Source organism: Microtus oregoni, unplaced genomic scaffold, assembly GCF_018167655.1.
Source record: "Microtus oregoni isolate MIOR12 unplaced genomic scaffold, Mior012 000012F_ref0000307, whole genome shotgun sequence".
Classification (NCBI taxonomy): domain Eukaryota; kingdom Metazoa; phylum Chordata; class Mammalia; order Rodentia; family Cricetidae; genus Microtus; species Microtus oregoni.
In genome coordinates this window covers 49,063,128-49,087,130 of record NW_024543071.1, presented here as the reverse complement: position 1 = coordinate 49,087,130, position 24,003 = coordinate 49,063,128, and the positions used below count along the sequence as shown (strand labels likewise).

Here is a 24,003-nt window from a genome sequence, read left to right as displayed (position 1 = left end):
TCATGGATTAACATGCTTGCTAGGAAGTAGGGTTTAGCTGGCAGAAAAATATCATTAGGAGTAGGCCTTTGAAGATTATAGCAGACTCCATGGGTCTGCTATATATACATGGATGTTTGCTTGCTGGTCTGCTATGACCTATAGCAGGGCGGAATATAGCCGGGCTGGAAGAACTATCTGGAGAGAGTAGGCAGACTCAGGGAGATGCCATGTAGGTGCCAAAGGAGACAGATGCAAGAGTTACTTAATAAGAGGCCTAAACTATTGGCTAAGCAGTGCTGTAATTAATATAGTTTCTGTGTGATTATTTTGAGTTTGGGCGGCTGAGAACCAATGAGCAGTCTCCGCCTACATCCTGGTGTGATGCTTGCTGTTTTTGATGGCAGCCATGGGAATGAGCCTGCTACATTAGAACAAGCCTCAGTATTTCCTAGTCCAGATCTGACAATTTCACCAAGAAGCCAGTGGCTTATGGAGTTAGTTTCAGGATCAACTCTTTCAATTTGGGCTAGCATTTGTAACAGTATAATTAGCCCTCTTATTTCAGAGATATTTTGGTTTTAAAAAAAACTTTGATTTATCACAACCTTAATTAGGTCTCTCTGGGAAGATGTTGCCAACTGTCAGCCCTGACCCTGGTTTCTCCTCACAGTGAGAAGAAGGGGAACCTATATGATGGAGCTGGAGCCTAAGTCTGTGATTTCAGACATTGGCATGAGAATTACTTGGAGGCAGCATGCAACTTTCTGGGTCCCACCCTCAGCATTTCCTGTTCAGCAGATCTTTGTAAACACATTTAATCCGAGGCTGGCCTAGTTTTCCTCGTGGGATCCAGAGTAAACCAGAGGGAATGTGAGTCCTTTTAACTTTCCTCTTTCCATTCAAGTGCTTGATGAATGATGAATGAGTTTCGTTTGTTTCTTAAACACTGGGTATTGGACTGCTCAATTCAGCCCATCGGTGGGTAGGCTAGGGAGATTTGCAAGCAGACCAGGAATAAATAAAATCAGTGCCCAGAAGTAAGTTTGCAGACCTGATAGGTGTTCCCGAGGGAGAGGCTGCTCCAAGGATATTTTTTTGGGGAGGTTGTGACTTCTGTTGAACTTGTCTGTGTCACACACTGGGCCTAGAGCAGCTAATGAACAGAACCTTAACAGTTCCCTTGGTACTGTGAACGGAAGTTTTCATAAAGAAGCCATGTGTTTACAAAGGCTCATTAGAACTTCCAGGACCGTGGAGAAGCTGGCAATTTGTAGATCCAGAGCTTAAATTACAGATTATCTTAGCCTGTCTTTAGCTCCTTTGATATCTGCTCATTGCCATCTCTGCGTCTAGCCTAACACCCTGTGACTGTTAGGTAAGAAATGGAATACACAAACGGACCCCTGGCTCCCACAGACCAAAGCTAAGGATGTCATCAGATAGTACTTGAGACCTATGGAAGACATTCCTGCTTTGTTATAAATGGTCCACCTGATGTAGCCACTAATGTATCTGAAAAGTATGGTTATGCCTCTCCTTGTTTTGTTACTACAAAGTCATGAGACTTTCCATGTTGGAATATGGAATTTGGGGTAGCCTAAATCTGTGTTCCTGGGACCCATCACTATTTATTTCCCCCATTTTGAGATAAGAACTGTGTTCTTGTGTTGATGGTACCACTAAGTTGAATGCAGTGCTCAGTTGTCAAGATTTTAATGAATGTTTGCTGGTTAAAGAACACACAGTTCGGAACCCTCAAACAAAACGGATAAACAAGCAAACACCTCTCCCCATTAATTCCCAGAAGTCTGGGGCGAGGACTCTTAGGATGAGTGAAGCTGAGGTAATTCAGATATTTGTGAGTTGGCCAATGAGTATGACTTGTTTCCATGGCAGAGAGTGAACACTGAATTTCCATGGACATGTTAGGAATTCATGCTCCTGGCGGGGTCACGGCAAGGCTGGGGCATAGCAGAGTAGAAACAGGTCCACAATAGCAATTTAAAAATTTTTTAAATAGGAGTTTAAGATTTAGCTCAGTGGTAGAGCACTTGCCTAGCAAGTGTGAGGCCCTGGCTTCAGTCCTCAGCTTTGAAAAAAAAAAAAAAAAGACAACATAAAATAGCCAGGCAGGCATGGTGGCACACAGATGACAACTGCACCCCTCAGAAATGAACCCTAAGAATCTGAACCTTAGACCTGCTTGGGGAGAAGGTGCTGCTAGACCCTGAGCATCTTTTCTCTGTTCATGGTCATTTGATATTTTCCTGCCTGCTGCCAAACTGCCCAGAGTACAGAGTTGAGAGCCCGCAAACCCAGTGACAGGTGCAGATGGGAGTCTTGGGAAGGAGGATGCTACCCATTTTCTTTCCTCTCTGGGCATGGTTGCGTTGGTTCATAGCATTGGTGGGTATGCTTTTGTTACTATAATGAAATTAGAAGGATCCCAAGATCATCTGGGGTGTTGACATGGCTTCAAGAACAGAGGCAGCCAGGAGTCCCATCTCTTAGCTTGCTGACCGTGTGTAATACTTTGGTAACGGATAGCTGGGAGCTTAGAGTTATTAGGCTTTAATCTTTGCAAACAAGGGCCACATGATTGATAGAGCAATAGATTATCAGTAATTGGGGGGCTCAGGATGGTGAAATACTGATCAAATTCATTCTTCCTTATCCACCTTCACCCTTCCCATCTCTAGTTACATTTATCTTCACATTGCTTCTTTTTTCCTTTTAGCTTCTTTGTGTGATAGAGAACAGGCAGTATTGCTTTTATTTAGTTATGAAGTTTCCTGTGTCTGGATTATGTCACTTAACACAACGTCCTATGGAACCGTTTATTTTTCTGTAAAGGACACGATTTCACCCTTTTTTGGGGCTTTCTTTTTTCTTTTTTAATTAATTTTTTTTACATACCTATCCCAGTCCTACTCCTTCCTCCTATATCTAGGCTGAGCAAGGTATCTCTCCAAAGAGCATGGGTTTCAAAAAGCCAAGTTCAAGCACTAGGGATAAGTCCTGGTCCCAATGCCAGTGGCCCCACAGACTGCCCAAGCCACACAACTGTCACCCATATTCAGAGTCTCTAGTTTGGTCCTATGCAGGTTCCCTCGCTATCAGTCCAGAGTCAGTGAGCTCCCATTAGCTCAGGTCAGCAGCTTCTGTGGGCATCCCCATCATGGTCTGAACCTCTTTGCTCATGTTATTGCTCATTTCTCTCTGGACTGGTCTCTGGAAGCTTGGTCCAGTGCTTAGCTGTGGTTCTCTGCATCTGCTTCCATCAATCGTTATATGAAGGCTCTATGATGACAATTAAGGTAGTCATCAATCTGATTACAGGGAAAGGCCAGTTAGGCACCCTCTCCACTGGAGCTTATGGTCTTACCGGGGGTCATCCTTGTGGACTCTTGGGAATTTCCCTGGTGCCAGGTTTCATGCTATCCCCATAATGGCTCCCACAATCAAGATATCTCTTTCCTCGTTCTTCCTCTCTGTCCTTTCCCCATATCAACCATCTTCTTTCCTCATGTTCTCCTTCTCCCTCCCTTCTCTCCTCTCCCTTTACTTCTACCCTCCCCTCCAAATTCCCAATTTTCTCAGGAATTCTTGTCTATTTCCCCTTCCCACTTAGGGCTCTCCTTGTTACCTAGCTTTCCTGGGGTCAAGGACTATAGGCTGGTTGTCCTTTGCTTTACATCTAATATCTACTTATGAGTGAGTATATACTGTGTTTGTCTTTCTGGGTCTGGGTTACCTCACTCAGGATGGTTTTTTCTAATTCTATCCATTTGCATGCAAATTTCAAGATGTCTTTTTTTTTAACTGCTGAGTAGTACTCCATTGTGTAAATGTACCACATTTTCTTTATCTGTTCTTTGGTTGAGGGGCATCTAGATTGTTTCCAGGTTCTGGCTATTACAAATAATGCTGCTATGAACATGGTTGAGCAAATGGCCTTGTGGTATGAGAGTACATCCTTTGGAAATATTCCCAAAAGTGGTATTGCTGTGTCTTGCAGTAAGTAGATTGATACCCAATTTTCTGAGAAACCGCCATACTGATTTCCAAAGTGACTGTACAGTTTGCATTCCCACCAGCAATGCAGGAGAGTTCCCCTTACTACTCATCCTGTCCAGCATAAGCTATCATTAGTGTTTTTTATCCTAGCCATTCTGACTGGTATAAGATGGTATCTCAGAGTCATTTTGATTTGCATTTCCCTGATGGCTAAGGATGTTGAGCAATCCGTTAAGTGTCTTTCAGCCATTTGAGATTCTTCTGTTGAGAGATCTCTGTTTAGCTCTGTACCCCAATTTAATTGGATTATTTGGTATTTTAATGTCTAGTTTCTTGAATTCTTTATTTTGGAGATCTGTCCTCTGATATGGAGCTGGTGAAGATATTTTCCCACTCTGTAGGCTGCCATTTTGTCTTATTGACTGTGTTCTTTGCCTTACAGAAGATCCTCAGTTTCAGGAGGTCCCATTTATTAATTGTTGCTCTCTGTATCTATGCTACTGATATTATATTAAGGAAGTGGTTTCCTGTGCCCATGTGTTCAAGGCTTCTTCCCACTTTCTCTTCTATCAGGTTCAGTGTGGCTGGATTTTTATTGAGGGCTTTGGTCCATTTGTACTTGAGTTTTGTGCATGGGGATAGATAGGATCTATTTGCATTCTTGTACACATTGACATATAGTTATGCCAGCACCATTTGTTGAAGATGCTTTTTTTTCCATTGTATAATTTTAGCTTCTTTGTCAAAAATCAGGTGTTCATAGATGTGTGGGTTAATATCAGGGTTTTCAATTTGATTCCATTGGTCCACCTGTCTTGTTTTATGCCAATACCAAGCTGTTTTCATTACTCTAGCTTTATAGTAGACCTTGATGTCAGGGATGGTGATGCTCTTTTCTTGTATAGGATTGTTTTGGCTATCTTAGGTTTTTTATTTTTCCATATGAAGTTGAGTATTGTTCTTTTTCTGTGAAGAATTGTGTTGGGATTTTGATGGGGATTGTATTGAATCTGTAGATTTCTTTTGGTGAGATTGCCATTTTTATTATATTGATCCTACCTATCCAAGAGCATGGGAGATCTTTCCATTTTTGATACCTTCTTCAATGTCTTTTTTTAAAAAAGACTTAAAGTTCTTTTTGTACAGGTCTTTCACTTCTTTGGTTAGCATTACCCCAAGATATTTTATGTTATTTTTGGCTATTGAAAAGGTGATGTTTCTCTTGATTTCTTTCTTATCCCATTTACATTTATATATAGGAGGGCTATTGATTTTTTTTTGGGTTGATCTTGTATCCTGTCACAATCCTGAAGGTGTTTATAAGCTGTTGGAGTTCCTTGGTAGAATTTTTGGGGTCACGTATAAACTATAATATCATCTGCAAATAATGAAAATTTGATTTCTTCCTTTCCAATTTGTATCCCCTTGATTTATTGTCTTATTGTTCTAGTTAGAACTTCGAATACTATATTGAATAAATATGGACAGAGTGGACAACCTTCTCTTACTCCTGATTTTAGTGGAGTCACTTTGAGTTTCTCTCAATTTAATTTGTTGTTAGCTGTAGATTTGCTGTAGATTGCTTTGTTATGTTTAGATATGTTCCTTTTATCCCATATTCCTGATCTCTCCAAGACTTTTATCATGAAGGGGTATTGGATTTTGTCAAAGGCTTTTTTTAAGCATCTAGTGAGATGATCATATGTCTTTAAAAAATTTTATTTATATGGTGAATTACATTGATTGATTTTTGTATGTTGAACCATCCCTTCATCTCTGGAATGAAGCCAACTTGATCATGGTGGATGATTTTTTTTTGCTGTATTCTTGGATTTGGTTTGCCCATATTTTATTGAGTATTTTTGCTTCAATGTTCATGAGGTCTGTGATTCTCTTTTTAGATGAGTCTTTGTGTTGTTTTGGTATCAGGGTAACTATAGCCTCATAAAGAGTTTAGCAATGTTCCTTCTGTTTCTATTGTGTGGAACACTTTGAGGAGTATAGTTATTAGCTCTTCTTTGAAGTTATGGTAGAATTTTGAGTTGAAAGCCTCTGGGCTTTTGTCTTTTTGGTTGGGAGACTTTTAATGATTGCTTTTATTTTCTTAGGGATTATAGGTCTATTTAAGTTGTTCATCTGGTCTTGATTTCATTTTGGTATCCAGAAAATTGTCCATTTCGTTTACATTTTTCAATTTTGAGTAGTACAGGATTTTAAAGTATGAACTAATGAGTCTCTGGATTTCCTCAGTGTCTGTTGGTATGTTCCTCTTTTCATTTCTGATTTTGTTAATTTGGATATTCTCTCTCTGCCCTTTGGTTAGTTTGGATAAGGGTTTGTTTATTTTATTGATTTTGTTTATATGTCTCTGTGCATATGTGTGCAGGCACCATGGAGACCAGAAGAGGTCACTGGTGCTGCAATTACAGGTAGTTGTGGGACATCCAACATGAGTCTAAGAAACGAATTCAGGTCCTCTGTAAGAGTAACAAGGGCTCTTAACTGTTCATTCATCTCTCAAGGAACCTGGTATTCACCAATTGCCTAGGCTGGTAGGCCAGTTAACTCTGGGTTTTTTCTGTCTCTACCTTGCCAGTGCTACAGTTGCCAGTTTTTCAACATCACAAGTAGCTTTATGTGGGTGCTGGGTATTCACATTTAATTCTGTCCCAGCTTGTGCAGCAGACACTCTACTGACTGAGCCAGCTCCCCAGCCCCAGAATTTGTTCTGTATCAGACAGTGGTCTGTATTCTGTCAATTATATTTTAAATAAACACTGATTGGCCAGTAGCCAAGCAGAAAAGTTGCAAAGAGAAACCCTGTTTCGAAAAAGCAAAAAAAGTTGTTATGTTATCAATTATTAATTTCTGCCATGATCTTTATTATTTCCTGATTCATATTGCTTTTCAGTTGTACTTGGTTTTGTATTTGTGTAAATAATTGGGTTATTTATTTGAGGTGTTTTTGATTTTTTTAATGTACACACTCATTGCTGTAATCTTTCCTCTCAAAACATTTTTAGTTGTGTCCAAAACATTCTGGCTCATTGTTCCTTCATTTTAATTTGATTTTATGAATTTTAAAAATGTCTCTTTTGATTGATTTTAGTTTGAAGTCTATTTTGTTAGATATTAGGGTAACTACAACTGCTTGTTTCTTAGGTTCATTTGATTGAAATTTTTTTTCTCAGTGCTTTACTCTGAGGTAATGTCTGTCTTTGAGGTTGAGGTGTGTTTCTTATATGCAGCAGAAGAATGGATCCTGTTTTCATACTCATTCTGTTATCCTGTGTCTTTTTATCAGTGAATCGAGTCTTTTGCTATTAAGAGATATTAATGACTAATTAAAAGTTAATTCACTTTTCAGTGGTAGTGTTTGTGTGTTTCCTTTCTTTGGGGTTTGCTGGTGTGAGGGGTAAGATTATCTGTTGCCTTTGTTTTTGTAAGTGCAGCTAACTTCTTTGGACTGGAGTTTTCCTACTAGTACTTCCTGTAAGTCTGAATTTGTGGATATGTATTGTTTAAATCTGGTTTTGCATTGGAATATCTTGTTTTCTCCATATATGGTGATTGAAAGTTTTGCTGAATATAGTAGTCTAGGCTGGCATCCATGGTCTCTTAATGTCTATAACACATCTGTCCAGGACCTTCTGACTCATGGTTTCCATTGAGAAGTCAAGTGTAATTCTGATAGGTCTGTCTTTATACGTTACTTGGCCTTTTTCCTTTGCAGCTCTTAATATTCTTTCTTTATTCTGTATATTTAGTGTTTTGATGATTGTATGGCAAGGGGACTTTTTTTTCTGGTACAGTCTATTTGGTGTTCTGTAAGCTTCTTATACCTTTATAGGGATATCCTTCTTTAGGTTAGAAAAGTTTTGTTCTATGATTTTGTTTTCTGTGTCTTTGATCTGGAGTTCTCCTTCCATCCTTACTATTCTTAGGTTTGGTCTTTTCACAGTGTCCCAGACTTTTTGGATGCTTTGATTTTAAGGATTTGTTTGATTTAACATTCTCTTTGACTGATGATGTATCTATTTCCTCTACTGTATCTTTAACTCCTGAGATTCTCTCTTCTATCTCTTATAAACTGTTGGTTATGCTTGTATCTGTAGTTCCTGTTCATTTACCATATTTTTCATTTCCAGAATATCCTTGGTTTTTGTTTTCTTTATTGACTATATTTCAGTTTTCAAGTTTTGAACTGTTTGAACTGTCTGCTTCATCTGTTTGATTGTTTTCTTGGTTTTCTTGAAGAGATCTATTAATTTCTCCCATTTTTTTGTTTGTCTTTTCCTCCATTTCTTTAAAGGTTTATCATTTCCTCTTTAAGGTTCTCTAGCATCTTCATGAAGTTATATTTAAGGTGGTTTTCTTCTGCTTCTTCTGGGTTAGAATGTTCAGGTCTTCCTTTTGCAGGCCCACTAGGTTCAGGTGTAGTCATATTGCTCTTTAGGTTGTTGAATGTATTCTTTTTTTTGTTTATTTTATTATTTTTTAGTTGTTGCAAAAAAAATTTCCGCCTCCTCCCCGTTTCCCATTTCCCTCCCCCTCCTCGCACACATCTCCCCCTCACCCCACTCCCCTTCCTCCTCTCCCTCCCCCCCCACTCCATTCCCCTCCCTCTCGAGAATGAAGAGCTGTCCAGATTCCCTGCCCTGCGGGAGGTCCAAGGTCCTCCCACTTCTATCCAGGACCAGGAAGGTGAGCATCCAAACAGGCTAGGCTCCCACAAAGCCAGTTCATGTATTAGGATCGAAACCTAGTGCCATTGTCCTTGGCTTCTCATAAGCCTTCATTGTCTGCCATGTTCAGAGAGTCCAGTCTCATCCCATGCTTATTCAGTCCCAGTCCCGCTGGCCTTGGTGAGCTCCCAATAGATCAGTTCCACTGTCACAGTGGGTGGGTGCACCCCTCGTGGTCCTGAATTCCTTGCTCATGTTCTCCCTCCTTCTGCTCCTCATTTGGATCTTAAGAGCTCAGTCCGGTGCTCCAATTTGGGTCTCTGTCTCTATCTCGGTCCATCGCCAGATGAAGGTTCTAAGGTGATATGCAAGATATTCATCAGTACGGCTATAGGATAGGGTCATTTCAGGTTCCCTCTCCTCAGTTGCTCAAGGTACTAGCTGGGGACATCTCCCTGGACACCTGCGAGCCCCTCTAGAGTCAAGTCTCTTGGCAACCCTAAGATGGCTCCCTTAATTAGGATATATATTTCTCTGCTCCCGTGTCCACCCTTCTTTTATACCAACCACCCCATTCCCCCAAACTCCCCTATTCTCCCCTTCTCACGTTTCACCCCATTTCCCCTTAGCCCCATGCCACCTCACCCCCAAGTTCCCAGGTTTTGCCCTGCAATCTTGTCTACTTCCCATATCCAGGCAGATGACTATATGTTTTTCTTTGGGTTCACCTTCTTATTTAGCTTCTCTAGGATCACAAATTATATGCTCAATGTCCTTTATTTATGGCTAGAAACCAATTATGAGTGAGTACATCCCATGTTCATCTTTTTGGGTCTGGGATACTTCACTCAGGATAGTGTTTTCGTTTTTTTTAAATTTATTTATTTATTAAAGATTTCTGCCTCTTCCCCGCCACAGCCTACCATTTCCCTCCCCCTCCTCCGGACAAGTCCCCCTCACTCATCAGCTTGAAGAGCAATCAGGGTTCCCTGCGCTGTGGGAAGTCCAAGGACCACCCACCTCGATCCAGGTCTAGTAAGGTGAGCATCCAAATTGCCTAGGCTCCCACAAAGCCAGTACGGGCAGTAGGATCAAAAACCCATTGCCATTGTTCTTGAGTTCTCAGTAGTCCTCATTGTCCGCTGTGTTCAGCAAGTCCGGTTTTATCCCATGCTTTTTCAGACCCAGGTCAGCTGGCCTTAGTGGGTTCCCGACAGAACATCCCCATTGTCTCAGTGTGGGTGCACCCCTCGCGGTCCTGAGTTCCTTGCTTGTGCTCTCTCTCCTCCTGATTTGGACCTTGAGATTTCAGTCCGGTGCTCCAATGTGGGTCTCTGTCTCTGTCTCCTTTCATCGCCCAATGAAGGTTAATATTCAGGAAGATGCCTATATGTTTGTCTTTGGATTCACCTTCTTATTTAGCTTCTCTAGGATCGCGAATTATAGGCTCAATGTTCTTTATTTATGGATAGAAACCAAATATGAGTGAGTACATCCCATGTTCCTCTTTTTGGGTCAGGCTTACCTCACTCAGGATAGTGTTTTCTATTTCCATCCATTTGCATGCGAAATTCGAGAAGTCATTGTTTTTTTACCGCTGAGTAGTACTCTAATATGTATATATTCCACATTTTTTTTCATCCATTCTTCCATTGAAGGGCATCTAGGTTGTTTCCAGGTTCTGGCTATTACAAATAATCCTGCTATGAACATAGTTGAACAAATGCTCTTTCATATGATAGGGCATCTCTTGGGTATATTCCCAAGAGTGGTATTACTGGATCTTGGGGTAGGTTGATCCCGAATTTCCTGAGAAACCGAAACACCGATTTCCAGTGGTTGCACAAGTTTGCATTCCCACCAGCAATGGATGAGTGTGCCCCTTCCTCCACAGCCTCTCCAGCAAAGGCTATCCTTGGTGTTTTTGACTTTAGCCATTCTGACAGGTGTAAGATGGTATCTCAAAGTTGTTTTAATTTGCATTTCCCTGATCTCAAAGGAGGATGAGCATAACCTTAAGTGTCTTTTGGCCATTTGAATTTCTTCTGCTGAGAATTCTCTGTTCAGTTTAGTGCCCCATTTTTTAATTGGGTTAATTAGCATTTTAAAGTCTAGTTTCTTGAGTTCTTTATATATTTTGGAGATCAGACCTTTGTCCGTTGCAGGCTTGGTGAAGATCTTCTCCCAGTCAGTAGGTTGCCTTTGTGTCTTAGTGACAGTGTCCTTTGCTTTACAGAAGCTTCTCAGTTTAAGTAGGTCCCATTTATTCAATGTTGCCCTTAATGTCTGTGCTGCTGGGGTTATACATAGAAAGCAATCTCCTGTGCCCATCTGTTGTAGGGTATTTCCCACTTTCTATTCTATCAGGTTCAGTGTGTTCGGGCTGATATTGAGGTCTTTAATCTATTTGGACTTGAGTTTTGTGCACAGTGATAGATGTGGGTCTATTTTCATTCTTCTACAGGTTGACATCCAGTTGTGCCAGCACCATTTGTTGAAGATGCTTTCTTTCTTCCATTGTATACTTTTAGCTCCTTTATCGAAAATGAGGTGTTCATAGGTTTGTGGGATAAAATCCGGGTCTTCTATACGATTCCATTGGTCGACTTCTCTGTTTTTATGCCAGTACCACACTGTTTTCATTACTGTAGCTCTGTAATAGAGTTTGAAGTCAGGGATGGTAATGCCTCCAGAAGATCCTTTATTGTATAGGATTGTTTTGGCTATCCTGGGTTTTTGTTTTTCCATATAAAGATGATTATTGTCCTCTCAAGATCTGTGAAGAATTTTGATGGGATCTTGATGGGGATTGCATTGAATCTATAAATTGCCTTAGGTAGAATTGCCATTTTTACTATGTTGATCCTCCCATTCCAAGAGCAAGGGAGGTCCATCCATTTTTTGATATCCTCTTCAATTTCTTTCTTCAATGTCTTAAAGTTCTTGTCAAATAGATCTTTCACTTCCTTGGTTAGATTTACCCCAAGATATTTTATGCTGTTTGTGGCTATCGTGAATGGTGAAGCTTCTCTGATTTCCCTCTCTGCTTCCATATCCTTTGTGTATAAGAGGGCGACTGACTTTTTGGAGTTAATCTTGTATCCTGCCACATTACTAAAGCTGTTTATCAGCTGTAAAAGTTCTTTGGTGGAGTTTTGGGGGTCGCTTATGTACACTATCATATCATCTGCAAATAACGAAAGTTTAACTTCTTCCTTTCCAATTCGAATCCCCTTGATCCCATTATGTTGTCTTATTGCTATTGCTAGAATTTCAAGCACTATATTGAAGAGGTATGGCGAGAGTGGACAGCATTGTCGTGTTCCTGAGTTAAGTGGGATGGCTTTGAGTTTCTCTCTGTTTACTTTGATGTTAGCTGTCAGGTTGCTGTATATAGCTTTTATTATATTTAGGTATGACCCTTGTATCCCTAATCTCTCCAATACTTTTATCATAAAGGGATGTTGAATTTTGTCAAATGCTTTTTCAGCATCTAATGAAATGATCACATGGTTTTTTTCCTTCAGTTTATTTATATGCTGGATTACATTGATAGATTTTCGTATGTTGAACCAGCCCTGAATCTCAGGAATGAAGCCTACTTGATCATAATGGATAATTTTTCGGATGTGTTCTTGGATTCGATTTGCCAGTATTTTGTTGAGGATTTTTGCGTTGATATTCATGAGTGAGATTGGCCTGTAGTTCTCTTTCCTGGTTGAGTCTTTGTGTGGTTTTGGTATCAGAGTAACTGTGGCTTCATAAAAGGAATTTGGTAATGATCCTTCTGTTTCTATATTGTGGAATACATTAAGGAGAATAGGTATTAGGTCTTCTTGGAAGTTCTGGTAGAATTCTGCATTGAAACCATCTGGTCCTGGGCTTTTTTTGGTAGGGAGGTTTTTGATAACCTCTTCTAATTCTTCGCGACTGACAGGTCTGTTTAGATTGTTCACCTGGTCCTGGTTTAATATTGGTAAATGGTATTTATCTAAAAAAGTGTCCATTTCTTTTACATTTTCCAGTTTTATGGCATACAGGCTTTTGTAGTAAGATCTAATAACTCAATTTCCTCTGTGTCTGTGGTTATGTCCCCCTTTTCATTTCTGATCTTATTAATTTGCGTGTTCTCTCTCTGTCGTTTGATTAGTTTGGATAGGGGTTTATCAATCTTGTTGATTTTCTCCAGGAACCAGCTTTTTGTTTCATTGATTCTTTGTATTGTTTTCTGTGTTTCTATTTTGTTGATTTCAGCCCTCAGTTTGATTATTTCCAGTCTTCTACTCCTCCTAGGTGAGTCTGCTTCTTTTTTTTCTAGAGCTTTCAGGTGGGCTGTTAAGTCTCCAATATGTGCTTTCTCTGTTTTCTTTAGGTGGGCACTTAGTGCTATGAAGTTTCCTCTCAGGACTGCTTTCATAGTGTCTCATAAGTTTAAGTATGTTGTTTCTTTATTTTCATTGAATTCAAGGAAGACTTTAATTTCTTTCTTTATTTCTTCCTTAATCCAGGTATGGTTCAGTAGTTGACTGTTCAGTTTCCATGAGTTTGTAGGCTTTCTGGGGGTAGCATTGTTGTTGAATTCTAACTTTAATCCATGGTGATCTGATAAGACACAGGTGGTTACTAATATTTTTTTGTAACTGTGTAAATTAGCTTTGTTACCGAGTATGTGGTCAATTTTCGAGAAGGTTCCATGAGCTGCAGAGAAGAAGGTATATTCTTTCCTCTTTGGGTGGAATAATCTATAGATGTCTGTTAAGTCCATTTGATTCATTACCTCCATTAATTCTCTAATTTCTCTGTTAGGTTTCTGTCTGATTGACCTGTTCATTGGTGAGAGAGGAGTGTTGAAGTCTCCTACTATTAGTGTGTGCGGTTTGATGACTGCCTTGAGTTTTAGTAATGTTTCTTTTACGTACGTGTGTGCTTTTATATTAGGGGCATAGATATTCAGGATTGAGACTTCTTCCTGATGAATTGTTCCTGTTATGAGTATAAAATGTCCCTCTCCATCTCTTCTGATTGATTTAAGTTTGAAGTCTACTTTGTTAGAGATTAGTATGGCCACACCTGCCTGTTTCTTAGGTCCATTTGCTTGATAAGCCTTTTCCCAGCCCTTTACTCTGAGTAGGTGCCTGTCTTTGTGGTTGAGGTGTGTTTTTTGTAGACAGCAGAATGTTGGATCCTGTTTTCTTATCCAATCTCTTAGCCTGTGCCTTTTTATAGGTGAGTTGAGCCCATTGATATTAAGTGATATTAATGACCAGTGGTTGTTAACTCCGGTCACTTTTTTAGTAGTAGGGTTTGTGTGTTTTCCTTCTTTGATTTGTGCTGGTGAAGGGTCTCTAGATGTCTGAGTTATTGTGGTCAATGTTGGACTCCTTGGTTAGTGATTTTCCTTCTATTATTTTCTGTAAGGCTGGATTTGTGGCTATGTATTGTTTAAATTTGTTTTTATCCTGGAAAATTTTGTTTTCTCCATTTATAGTGAACGAAAGCTTGGCTGGATATAGTAGTCTGGGCTTGCATCCATGGTCTCTTAGTTTTTTGGAGTACATCTATCCAGGACCTTCTGGCTTTCATGGTTTCCATAGAGAAGTCAGGTGTAAGTCTGATAGGTTTACCTTTATAAGTAACTTGGCCTTTTTCCTTTGCGGCTCTTAATATTCTTTCTTTATTCTGTATATTTTGTGTTTTGATTATTATATGGTGTGGGGATGTTTTTTTTGATCCAGCCTATTTGGTGTTCTGTATGCTTCTTGAACCTTCATAGGTATATCTTTCTTCAGGTTGGGAAAGTTTTCTTCTATAATTTATTAAGTATATTTTCTGTACCGTTGAGCTGCACTTCTTCTCCTTCTTCTACTCCAATTATTCTTAGGTTTGGTCTTTTTATTGTGTCCCATATTTCCTGAATATTTTGTGATGAGAGTTTGTTGGACTTGCTGTTTTCTTTGATCAGAGCGTTTATTTTCTCTATGTTATCCTCAGAATCTGAGATTCTTTCTTCTATCTCTTGTATTCTGCTGGTTATTCTTGATTCTGTAGTCTCTATTCGTTTATCTAGATTTTCCATGTCCAGCCGGCCCTCTGTTTGTGTTTTCTTCTTTGCCTCCATTTCAGTTTTCAAGTCATGAACTGTTTCCATTATCTGCCTGATTGTTTTTCCTTGATTTCCTAGGGTATCATTCACTGATTTACTCAATTCCTCGAACTTCCTGTTATACTTCTCATCCATTTTTATAAGGGCGTTTTTTATATGCTATTTAAGGGTGTCAATTACTTTCATGAAGTCAGTTTTTTCTACTTCTTCTTGATTAAGGTGTTCATGTCCTCCTGTTGTGAGGTCGCTGGCTTCTGGTGGTTTTGTGTTGTTTTTCAGATTGTTGGAGAATTCCTGCATTGGCGTCTGCCCATCTCTTCCTCCCAATACTCCCCTATGGATCTTCTTTTACAGGATCAGGTCTTCTTGCCCACTGATGTACCTTCCCAGTGATGTCACTCCCCAGAGATGTTTCTCCACAATGATGTTCCACTTGGTGCCCAGATCGAAACTCTGTGCTGCTTGGTTAGCTCGCGAACAAAGGGCCCACCCTGCTTGCTGCAGGCAGGCTATGGGGCCAAAGGCGCTACCGCCCCCCCCCCCCTTTGCCCTCCCGGTTCGGTTCGGTCCCAGTGCCCGAGCAGGTTGAGCAGGGAGGCGCTATGCCACCAAAGAAGGGAGGGAGGGAGGGAGGGAGACAGGGGGTGTGGGGATCTCGATGTAAGCTGGATGGGATAGGAAGAGAGAGGAGGTATCGGGCAGTATAGCCCCTGTAGGATGGCCAGGAAGTGTGGGCGGGCTGAGGTATGTTCCCCACTGCCGCAGCACTCACTCACCACAATGATGTTTCACTCGGTGCCCAGATCGAAACTCCGTGCTGCTTGGTTAGCTCGTGAACAAAGGGCCCACCCTGCTTGCTGCAGGCAGGCTATGGGAACCGAAAAGTAAATTTTAAAAAGAAAAATATGAAAAAGATAAAAAAAAGAAAAGCTAGCTAGAAACAAGCCAAGCTAAGGCCAGGCATTTATAAGTAGTAATAAGATTGAGATTTATTTGGGAACTAGGTGGCAGGTCCCCCCAAAAGAGCCTAAGAATAAAAAAACAACCAACTACATTCTATCTCAGTTTCTTTCCCCTTAAATGTAATGCAGCTGGGACATCAGTTTTATTTGAACATTTATGCTGGTGTATGAATTTTTTTTTGTGTGTGTGTTGCTGGTGGTTGTATTACATTTTTGGAAGAGTTCTTGCTTTTCTTGTTTATTTGGTCAGCCATAATGGGCAGAGTTTTAGTGACCTGAACTTTCTGAAGCATTTTCATATTGTCCTGTAAACAAACACCCACCAGATTCAAGGATATGGAACAAGAATAGAACTGTAGGGCGTAGGCATCACTAAATCCCCCTTTTCTTTCTCTCTCAATTTCTCCTGTGCCCTGATGTGGTACAAAGCTATGGCTGCTTTACTGGGGAAAATGTGGGAATATTCAGAGACATAAGGAAGGAAATTATAAGTTAATATGATCAGGACACAAGCTTGCCTACATTGTGCTGCATTTCCTTAAGGAATGGGGAGCACGGTGGATCCACTTCAGTGAAGCTTATGGCAGTCAGGGCTTTTCTTTCAGAATATGGAGCTTGTCATAAGTAGTACCATGGCTGAATGGGGAAGATACTGAGTTGGAGTACTTAGAAAGTGACAGGCACATTGTACATGGGTAGCAATCAGACCATTTAGTACAGTGGCCACAGGAGAGGCCAATTTTCGTTATCATATTTGATAATTTTCATTTATGGCTACAGAAAACTTACTTGCAGGGCAGTGCAAGAGGGTTTTTGACCAAGCACCAGAGTTCCTGATGCCTGATCCCCAGGATTGCTAGTCATACTGATAGGGATTATTCTGTAACTTATTACCATCACTAAAATTCCAATTATTTTAATCAAAACCCACTCATTGAAAGACTCAAGAATTAGGACGACAACAGACAGATGGTAACATGCAAGAAGAGTAATTTATTAGTGCAAGACATTGGAATCTTCACATTGGGCAGGGAAAGTCAGTTTATCCGTGAGAACCAAAGGAGTTGAGAAGAACCATGTTTCATTATGGACGTATACCACAATATACTAAAACTTGTGTCTGGAAATAAACAGAAAGCAAGAGAAGAAAGGTGAGCAGAGTCAGGCAGCTTCTGGAGAAGAAATGTTAACAAACTAGTGCTCCATGAGACAGAAGTCTGGAAAGACCCACAAAGTGTGCTTGGGGGAAGTTCTGAATTCTTCTGAGGAAATTACATCAAATAATGCCTAAGAGTGGAAACTCTTTTCAAATTCAGGCAAATACACTCTGAATGGGCTCAACAGTGTGGCTCAAGTCCTTCTGTCTCTGTGATCAGGAGGGTTAGAGAACACATCACAGCTCCCAGGTATAACTCCCTCTGGTGGTTTACAATTGTGAACTCTACCTTCATTTCAATGGGATAACCAGGGGGGACCCAGTAAGAAGTACTGGGAACAGGAGGTGCACAGGCTCCTGGCAGGGCCAGCAAAGGTGGCAGAGAAATGCATCCTGCTGGTATTTTGCTCTTAAGGAGGTTGTCTCCAGCTCCTTTCCCCCATATGTGTACTAATCATCCACCAACACTCCCCACAGCATTGGATAGAGATAATATTTCCTCATTGTGCAGATTCAGTTTCAGCAAAGTTCCCAGTAGATTGAAAATAGAGTTATCTCTGAGTCCTCCCTTTGAAGGGCCCCATTATTCCTTTTAGGGTGCCTTAGAAGTGTTATGTCTAGAGTGGAAGTCTAGAAGGAGGCACATATGCCAGGCACTGTTTATAATTGAATTCAAATCAGCAGTGTATGCCTGAACCAACCTGTTGTTGGTGACCTCAAATTCCACTGCCTCACCCCATCCATGTGTTTTCTATAGAATGTCAGGCCAGTTTCATTTGTGGCCTCCTGAGTGTGTAAAGAAAAGTGAACATACCAATGCAGCCCCTACGGCATTTTTTTCTAGGTAGCTCATATTGCTGTCTACACATCGCTTCACTTTCAATTGTGCTTCAACAGCCTCTGGAGGTGCATTGTATCTCTCAAGCTCCGCCCTCAGATCTTCCTCACTCTTCAGTAGGAAGATGAAGCTTTCACGGTTAACTGCATAACAGACTGGGGCGGCATTAGCTGGGGAGTGTAAGGAGAAAGAATCCAGTTAGTCAAGATTACTGCTCATATTTAATTAATTCTTTTTTTTGCATGAGTGTCACTGACTTAGGGCTGCAGACTGGACAGCATAACCAGTCTTATGGCTCCCTCCTGTGACGACACTGAAGCAAGACAGATGACCTCCTCAAGATCACACAGCAAGGGACTGAGGAAAGAGAATTATTGACTCTGTGTTTCTGTATTTTAATCCACATTTACGACCCCAAAGCTTTTATGGCTGGAGAAATTATCTTTTCTAGCATTAAAAGTTGGAGTTTTGACTGCATCTTCAGTAGCATTTTCATGAGTTTTCAATAGCTGAAAAAGGAATTTTTCTGTCATTCAACTTTGACATAAATGACAGAGCTAGAATTTTATAAGACACAGAAAAAGTAAAAAAAAAGCAAGCAGAGTGCTTATGTGTAGAAAGGTCACATTTTGAAATTGATGGAATTAGGTCACGCAGCAAAGTAAAAGCTAATGTAATGTTACAAAGTTGATAAGTTTTTTTTCCAGACAGGGTTTCTTTTTGTAGTTCTGACTGCCCTGGAATCAATCTGTAGATCAGGCTGGCACTGAACTCAGAGATCTGCCTGCTTTTGTCTTCTGAGTACTGAGATTAAAGGCATGTACCACCATCTAGCTGAGTTTATTGGTTTTGTTACACACCAAAGCATATCTAGGAACCTGTGAAAAGCTTTGTCCTTCCACAGTGATGCTCAGATTTACTTATAGGGAGGGTGACAAAGGAAGCTGATGTCACCTTATGGTTTCTAAAGATCTATGATGAATATTTGGGTAGAGCTGAAGAAATCAACTTTCCTAATCTAGGTTCCACATTCTCTTCAAGACTCTTAAAAACAAAAACAAAAACAAAACAACAGCAATAGCACAAACCTCACAATTCTCCAGAGGTGGCCTTGTCCGACCTCAGTCCAAAGTTCCTTGTTTCAGCTTCACCTAACTTGGAACACTGGGATGAGTCACCAGACCCAGTTTTTCCAAGGACATGACGATACTACCCTTAGGAGGTGCTCAAACAGCATCTGATGTGGGCCTAAAGCAGGTCCCATCAGTCTGTAGGGATGTGTTATAGACTATTAGAAGAGGGGTATTTAGGCAGACAGGAGGAGACGCAGAAAGGAAAGACAGTAACTGCCTACGAAACTTGGTTCATTTTGAAGGTACAGAGTATGTAGGAACGTTCTGTTTACACATAAATGGATTGTTTGCAAAAAAAATGGTTAATTTTAGAAAAGTAGACATCTTAGTAGTAATGACTGCACTGTTTCTATCCCTGTTATTGGAGGACCCCCAGGAAACTGATTGGACTTCATGAGCCTGCTTGTCCTCAGAGTCTAGTGGACAGATTTGAGATGTATTACTCACAGACTGGGAAAATACTGACTGTGAACAGATCTCTTTCAAGTCACCTTCCCAGACACAAAGACAATGAACTGAAAAATAGCACAACCAACACAGTCCCTCTAATAAAATCTTTCCTGAACCTTGTTTCTGATGGCCTTCTTGTCCCTACCACCCCTATCCCATCAAACTTCCTAAGCAGCAGAAAATTAGTTGAATGTATCTGGGCTTTTAGGAGGGCTAGTAAAAGGGGTGGGAGAAGTTTTAGATTGTCTGTTGTGACCTCAACCTTGTCACACATAAGCTTACCAACTGTTCAAAGAGGTCATCTTTCTAGGAGCTGTGGCTGGATTGATCATAAGTGATTCTCACCTTCATAGCAACAAACAGCTAGGATGACTAGAAGAAGACACAGGATCAGCCTCATGGTGCTCAGTTTGTTCGCAGACTCAAATGAACTCTTACCTGAGCCCCTGGAGACCAGGGGTATTTATATGTGGTGAGCCTTACTGGTCCAGGCAGCTTTCAACACCTACATCACTGAGGGCAGATCCCCTCACCTCCCTTCATCCTGTTGGGCTGGAGTCCAGGAGAACAGCCTCATGGGAATGTCACTGTTCCTTCAGGTGACTTTTCACATACCCAGGAAGCAATTTGTGAAGTTTCAATTTACTTTTGAGCTTTTGATTATTACACTTGAGTTCCCTCCTTCTCAACAGGAACAAGTGGCTTCTGAGAATTGGATGACACTCCTAGGACACAAAACCTCCAAATACCAGCCCTGGAAATGAGAGCTTTGCATTTAGACCTTGCCAACATTTCATACAAACCCTAGCATTTAACTACATCAAAATATGAAGAAGACCTGAAAGAAATAACTTCAATGTACTGGAAACAAAAAACAAAATAGACTTCAAATTCATTAAGGAAGGAAACACTGAATAAAAGAAAGTAAAAAATTACAGAGCAGAAAGCATAGAAAACCAATGAAACAAAGACACAGGTCTTGGAAACTATGAACAAACCCAAGAAAGGCACATCTAGACTAGTGTAGAAAATGAAAAACTATGAATGAAAATATGAAATGGAAAGAGAGAAATCACCAATTATACCACAGAAAGGAAACAAAAGATTTGCAGAGGTCCTTATAATCAACTTCATCCCAACCAATGTGACAGAATACAGGAGCACTTTCTGAACCTATTTATTCTATCAAGATGGAATCATGAAGAATTTTTACAAAATATTTATTTATTTATTTATTTATTTAGTATACAATATTCTGTCTGTGTGTATATCTGCAGGCCAGAAGAGGGCACCAGACCCCATTACAGATGGTTGTGAGCCACCATGTGGTTGCTGGGAATTGAACTCAGGACCTTTGGAAGAGCAGGCAATGCTCTTAACCTCTGAGCCATCTCTCCAGCCCCATGAAGAATTTTTAAAAACCTGAATAGACAAAAATTTGTGCTTGGAGTACATATGTAACAAAAATTCACAAACCAAGAATAATAAGACCAGAACAAAATAGCTTTACTACTGAATTCTATCAAACATGCAGAGACCTAAGATTATTTATTGCTATTTTCTCCCAAAACCACACTGTAGGGAATTGTTCCTAAAACATTCTATGAGGTTAGCATTTTTCTGATTCAAAATCACACAAAGGTGTGTGCACGTGCACACACACACACACACACACACACACACAGGAAACGCACAAAACTCTAGTATTCTCAATGAAAATTTTGTACAAATACTCATCAAAATTCCAGCAAACAAAATCCAGCAGCACAATGGAAAGGTTATCTGCTGTTGTCAACCGTGTTGCAAGGATGACTCAGCATGTGCAGATCAATGCACATTTGCTGTGTCAGCATAATCCGAAGAAAATCCCTTCATCCTCTTACTAGCTGAAGTTTACATCATGTAAACTCAGCAAGAACCTATTTATGGGCTGGTAAGATAGCTCAGTGAATAAAGATGCTTGCCACCAAGCCTTCTGACCTGAGTTAATCCCGGTAGTCCCCATGGTGAAAGGAGAGAACTGCCTCCCACTGATTGCCCTCTGACCTTCATGTGCTTGCCCAGATACATGCAAGCCCACACATACACATACACAAACATTTAAGTAATATAATAATATTTTTTCTGTTTTTTTAATATAGGATTTCTCTGTATAAAAGTTCTGGCTTCCAGGAGCTCACATTGTAGACTAGGCTGGACTTGAACTCACAGAGATCTGCCTGCTCCTGCCTCCTGAGTGCTGGGATTTAAGGTGTGTTTCACCACTGCCTGACAATAATAATTTTTTTAAATTAACTGTAAAAACATGGACAGAATTATGCATTCAAAATGTGTCTCAATATAAAAAGTGCATATAATAAACCAAGGACATTGTGTAACAAAGTGTGTCCACTTTCACTGCTGGTTCAAAATGTGGGAGTCTTACCCATAGCAACCATACCCAGAAATGTCATAGGCAGCAATATGGAAAGAGGACAGAATGCCATCAGTGTCTGAAGATGCCATGATCTTATATGTACACAAATAATTCACCAAAAACCAGTTGCAATTTATAAGTCAACTGAGCACGGCTCTCAGTTGCAAACCAGCTCATAAAGCAGCAGTGTCAGTAAACGCTAACAGTAAGTTATCCCAACCATAGGTCGTACGTATATGTGTGCTGCAGTGTGCAGGTGCAGGTCAGACGACAACTGTGTCAGTTCTTTCCTTCTAAGGTCTGTGCCTCGGGTATTGAGCTCACGTGGTCAGACTCGGCCACAAATACCTTTATGCACCGAGTCATTCCGCTGGTCCCACTTATTTATCTTAAATGAAATTAAATTATTAACTGCAAGGACCAACAGTCTTGGAGATATGATGACACAAGAGTGTTGCCTGCCATCTCTGCCAGGTTTATTTATTTATTGGGTGCTGGGACAACCATTTTATCTCTGAACTATATTCTAGTCCTCTGTCTATCTTCTAGGGAGCTTTGGGATGCTTTTATCATGAAATTGTACAAGGCACTAAAAAGAGTTCCCTTGACATGTCTCCTACTGTTAAGAGTTGTATGACATTTCCTGTGGCCAACTCTACCCTTGGGTCAGTATCTGAGGTCTTCCAGGAGTCTGGGAGCAGGACAGCCATGGCTATTACCCCACACCTTATATCTTTCCAAAGACTCTGGCTCCCTTTGGGCAGAATCTGGGACTGAATCATCTTTGCAATGTGGTTTTAGAGCAGCTGAGACATAAACCTGCCCCACACATGTGAAGGAAGTTGGACACCTGCAGTTTCTGACCTCTATTTGGAAGCCTGAGACAAGTCACTTCTGCAGAGAGAAAAACTCAGAGCAGAAGCACAAGTGCCCTGGTCCTTGTGTCTTCTCTGGTTGTCTATTAAACAGCTTCACAAAGAAGCTTTTTCTTTACCCAATGACCACTGTTCACTCTCCAGAGAATGGCCTTCACCAAGTACCCAAGTAAAAATGAAGTCACAGTCTCTTCAGTGTGGAGTGGGATTATTTTTGGAAATGGAAATCTTTTAAGTGTCCTTCAGCGCAGTAGGTGCCAGGGCAGGGACATAAGTCTGGAACACTGAGTTGAACCTCTCTACATCCTGACCAATGATGCAGTGTGCCATTTACTTTTCAGGGCCTTTACTTTACTGGAGACTGAAGATTCGGCCTCGGGCAACCAGGAAGGAGAGCTCACATGCACTCTCTGGAGATGTCAGCTTTGTTCTTGGCAGCTTGTTCTGCAGACTGATGGAAAGAACAACATCGTTAGTAATCACACAGCAAAGCACACTCACAGATAATCAGAACATGCCCTCCTTCCTGACACTCCTGCTTATTTCTGCTGTTTTAATTCTTTAGTATATCAGCCAACTATTCTTTTCTTGTTCCTTGTTCCTTGAACTTTTTCCCTTGTCCTTAACTGATCTATATCTTTTCAGACACAAGATTTTGTCTTGTCAGTCTGTTAATCTCTTGTGTCCATGTTCCATTCCTTACTTGACCTTGGCGAGTAGCAACTGTCCTTGGGCCCCTGAACTTCTCGCAGTGATCACCTCATTGTTGAAATCATTGTGTTGGATATATTTTAAAGGCAAAATCATGTCACTATTTTATTTTCACTGAAAGAAGTGTGCTGTGAGCTAAAAATAGGCAAGGCTTTTTACACTTTCATATAAACCTGAAGCACAAAATATAACAAACTTCTGCATTTTATTTCTTTTCAAAAAAGCTTCCATTAAAATTGTTCTTTGTTGTAGACACACATAGATGTGTATAATGCATTCTGCCTGGCCTCCCTACACTATCTCGTCTCCTCACTTCTGTCCTCCATCTTTCCTGCAAGTTCCTCTCCTGTATTCATGTCTTATTGTTTTGTTTTGTAAACCACATAGTTGAACCAGTACTGTCTATGTGAGTAGGGTTTGGAGTGACAGCAGTCCTCTGGGAAAATCGTTTCCTAGGCCTGTGTCCCATAGTATATTGCTTTGTTTTTTCCATCCAGCAATCTGAGTTTTTTCCCTTTCATTTTTATTTTTATTTTTTAAAAAACTACCTTTTCTCATTTTACATCCCATTCCCAGTTCCCACTCATTTCTCCTCATCCTTGTCCCTCCACCTTCTCCCAAACCCACCCCTCATCCATTCCTCAGAGAGGGTAAGCCTTTCCATGGGGAGTCAAC

General features: G+C 40.5%; 1 protein-coding gene across 1 annotated transcript in view; it reads right to left on the bottom strand.

Annotated features, from left to right (window-relative positions):
* The window catches only part of Asrgl1 (asparaginase and isoaspartyl peptidase 1), a 52,410-nt gene extending 28,986 nt beyond the window's left edge, over positions 1-23,424 (bottom strand). Inside the window, exons 1-2 of the mRNA XM_041662188.1 lie at positions 23,321-23,424; positions 22,973-23,068 (exon numbers count right to left, since the gene is read on the bottom strand). Of these exons, the coding sequence (XP_041518122.1) occupies positions 22,973-23,068; positions 23,321-23,424 (200 nt within the window). The remainder of the gene's footprint in view (positions 1-22,972; positions 23,069-23,320) is intronic.
* Positions 23,425-24,003: the final 579 nt, after the last annotated feature.